This window comes from Bison bison, unplaced genomic scaffold (genome assembly GCF_000754665.1).
Source record: "Bison bison bison isolate TAMUID 2011002044 unplaced genomic scaffold, Bison_UMD1.0 scf7180017864499, whole genome shotgun sequence".
Lineage (NCBI taxonomy): Eukaryota > Metazoa > Chordata > Mammalia > Artiodactyla > Bovidae > Bison > Bison bison.
The window spans coordinates 4,661,879-4,665,472 of NW_011495058.1; the positions used below are offsets into that span (position 1 = coordinate 4,661,879).

Sequence of the window (3,594 nt, forward strand, 5' to 3'; positions counted from 1 at the left end):
CAGCTGGCCTCTGTGGCGTTGAAACCCTGCACAGTCACTGTGGTCCCCGGAGGAGAGCGTCCCAAGGAGAAGAGAGTCAGCACGCTGCAGGTGGCTTTGGTTGAGGGTGGTGGGAGGAGAGGGGGCTTAAGAAAGTAGGAGGTGGCAGTGAGGGGCCTGGGGCAGGACCAGCGTGGAGAGCGGGCTGAGGACTCTGTGGGGCTGGAGCAAGAGGGCCCGTCAGACTGCCCATGGCGAGGCTGGGGTATGGGGACATCACCATGGGTCGAGCTCAGAGGGTGTGTCTCGAGGCAGAGCTCACTGGAGAGGGTTTGTCTCAAGATGCTCAGATGAGGGGCGTGCAGTGAGAGCTTGAGGAGGAGGTGACTCAGAGCGGGCGGTGGGCACGAGCCGGAGGAGGAGGGATGGGATGCAGCTCGCCCTGTGGCTGCCGGCGCCCGGAGGCAGCCTATTCGGGCGGCCTGTGGGCAGCTGTGCCAGGTGCTGTTCTAAGGTCCTTGGCGTGTGTCAGGTGTGCCGAGCCGAGCGCAGTATGTACTGCGTGTCTGACGTGTTCTCTGCTGCACCACTTAGGTGGAGTAACGGGGCAGAGGAGGCCCCGTCAGGAGCCCTGCAGTCTTGTCAGACACCAGGAGCTTTCCCCTCAGCTCACTCTGTCGGCCTGGAGGTTAAGAGGTGGGCAGGGCTTTCTGGCCCTGTGGCCGTGCGTCTCTTCATTTCTCCTGGTCAGAAGGAAGGGGAGAGGGTTTCCAGCCCAGTGTGTTTGCAGGGAGGACATGGAGGGCAGATGTGGGAGGGGACAGGGAGCAGCTTCCTGCTGCCACCCCAAAGGCTGGTGGTCCAGACTGGGATGATTGAGCCCACCTTTGATAACAGCTTTGGCCCCTGCCCCCAGGGGCTGTGGGATCGGTGATTGGTGGGTACACAGTCAGACATCCTGAGGTCTCTTCCTTTGAGTCACATTCCTAGACTATCTGAGAGCACAGGCCTGGAGACTACCCACCTTGTCCCTATGAAAGGGGAGTAGAGACCCTCTCTAGAGCTCAGTCGGCTCTGTGGGCTGTGGCCCTCAGGCCCTCTGGAGCTTGGACAGATACTCCTGGTGAGCAGGGACAGCATCCAAACCAGGAAGGTGGCCGGTGTTGCTCTGGGGACAGGATGGGGTGGAACCCGAATGTGGGGAGCAGGGGCTTGCAGAGGGTCTGCTGTCAGCCCAGGCGGGTCCTTTTCCAGAGGAAGCAGAGCAGAGCTCTGCTCTGGGACGTGCAGGCCTGGTGACTACAGTAACCTCTCTGTTTTCTGTTTGTAGAAAGTCCATGAGATGCTGAAGAAGGGGTGGGACGCTGAAGGCTCTCCCTTCCGAGGCCAGCGATTCGACCCCGCCATGTTCAACATCTCCCCGGGGGCTGTGCAGTTTTAATGACCGGAGGAGAGGACGCCCTCGCCGGCAGGGAAGCGGGGCCTCGGCCGCGCCCCTCAGCTCCCTCCTGCCGGGGACTCGCTGTCTAGTTCACCTCTGCCATCCTTTCTCTCAAGGGTGAACCGGCCTCCACCCCTGGCCCTGCGTCTCCTGACTGAGAGCAGGGCGGGGCTGTGCGGCCTTGCCGAGGGGTGTGGGGAGCAGGGGCTGTCCCAGCGGGCACAGCTCTGGGCCCTGCAGGCGCCGCTCGCCGCTCCCTCCCTCCCTGCACTCACTGCTCTGCTCCTGTGCTCTCTGCTTGCTGTTCTCCGTGCTCTCGGGCGGGCGTGGGTGCCCCTCGGCTGTGGAAGCGCAGGCAGGGATGTGCAGGCTGAGGGCTGGGCTCAGGGCCAGTTTGGGGAAGCTGCCGCCTTGCCCTCTTGCTGGGTGTGTTCTTGTGTAGTCTTGCCCATCTGCTTGTATGTGTCCCCTGCCTTCCTCGTCTGGGAGCCACGGAAACCAGGGTGCTGGTCTCTCATTCCGGATGCTGGAAGCGTCTCTGGTGGCCTCAGGCCCTGCACAGCAGGATCTCTGTCTTCTGATTGGCTTGTCCTGCTGCCCCTGGCCTGGCACTTTCCCCTGGGGGACTGGTTCTTGTCAGAGCAAGCTGGGCCAGGCGCCCTCAGGAGACCCCACGGTGTGCCACTGCTCACTGCAGCCCCGGGTCCTTTCTTGGCTGAAGCCAGACTGTGCCACCCAGAGCTTGGGGCCCTGCTCCCGCGGCTCTCCCAGGACCCAGAGCCCTTGCCCTTTGCCAGGACCGCGCGGCTGCCCTATTGGTTGTTACCTTGCAGGCCTCTGCACCCTGGAACCTGCCCTCGAGCTCTGTGTGCTGGACTTGGGGAGGAGGAGTCCTGGGGCTGGGGACGTTCCTTCTAGAAGCTTCCCCCTTCAGCTGCGTGGGTGGGAGCTGGTTCATTGCCGTGTGTGGGGGCAGGTTTCTGGCTCACAGGGCCCTGTAGACACATCCCTGGGAAGCAGTTGCTTGCTCCGGTGCCATCACGGGAGGTGTGTACACCTGGTGACTGGTGGGAGCACCACCAAGGGGGCACGGAGCACTGTTGTTGGCTGTCGTCACCAAGGCTGGTCATGGAGCTGCTGAGGCCCCCTTTCAGCGTCCTCCGGGTCTCACCTGTCCCACGTAGTGAGAGGTCTCACCCATCTATGTGAGAACCGTTCTGGCGCCGTGCCTGTCTCCTCCCCTCCGCCACCACCAGGGGGTCCTCTGCCGTCACCAGGTGGGGTATGAGGCCTGCACCTTGGCTGTTTGGGAGCTGTGGACTCCATGGTCAGTTGTCTTCCTTTTGCCTGATTTTATTTTCAAGTGTTCGCGTTTCTCCCCACCCCACTGGGGGTAATAGCAGCTTGCCGGCATCTGGGAGTGGCAGGCTGGAGGGCTTGCCATCCTGTGGGCTGCCTGCGCCCCTCGCTGCTGGCCTGGGCCCTGGACCTGTGCACTCTGCCTGTTTTCTCTCTTCAGACACGGCAGGAGCAGTTTGGCCACTGAGCTCCATCAGCTGAGGTCCAAGGAAAAAATGGGGTGCCTGCCTGCGAAATCACCCTGTCTCCGGTGTTGGTTTGCAATAAATCTGTATTTAAGCACTTCTGGGTCTGTGTGTGATATTTTCTGCCAAGACGGTTTTCACTATGTGGTCATTACCCGAATTCTAGCCATCAGGCCCATGTATACAGCAAACACCAAAATGGGAATTCCTAAATAGCTCCCAAAGCTGTTTCTTATCCAGCCTGCATCCTGGCAAGACTTCACACAGCTTTCAGAAACATAATAAGCTTTCGATCAGGAAAAATGATTGTAGCCCTAGAGCTCACATCCATTTCCAAGCAGGATTTGAAAGACTTCAGCCAGAGGGTCCTTGGTGCCCCATTTACCTGCAGTGGCCCCAAAATGCTGGGCTCATGCTTGTGCCTGCACCCCTCCAGGCATAATAGGCTTGTGGCACGTCCTGGTGCCTCATTTACATCGCAGGCTGTCCAGTGTGGCCTCCCCCCACCCCCACCCTCATTCCAGGGGCCGAGCTCAATGGGCAGAACCTGGTGGGTATTTCTTGAATGAATGAAGAAAGTAGACAGTTCAACAGTGAAATTACCAAGCAAACTCCCAGGACAGAAATAAT

General features: G+C 60.2%; 1 protein-coding gene across 1 annotated transcript in view; it reads left to right on the forward strand.

Moving 5' to 3' along the window:
- Positions 1 to 3,061, forward strand: part of NUDCD3 (NudC domain containing 3) — a 70,800-nt gene extending 67,739 nt beyond the window's left edge. The window contains exon 6 of the mRNA XM_010829048.1: positions 1,310 to 3,061. Within this exon, the coding sequence (XP_010827350.1) occupies positions 1,310 to 1,420 (111 nt within the window). The 3' untranslated portion in view covers positions 1,421 to 3,061. The remainder of the gene's footprint in view (positions 1 to 1,309) is intronic.
- Positions 3,062 to 3,594: the final 533 nt, after the last annotated feature.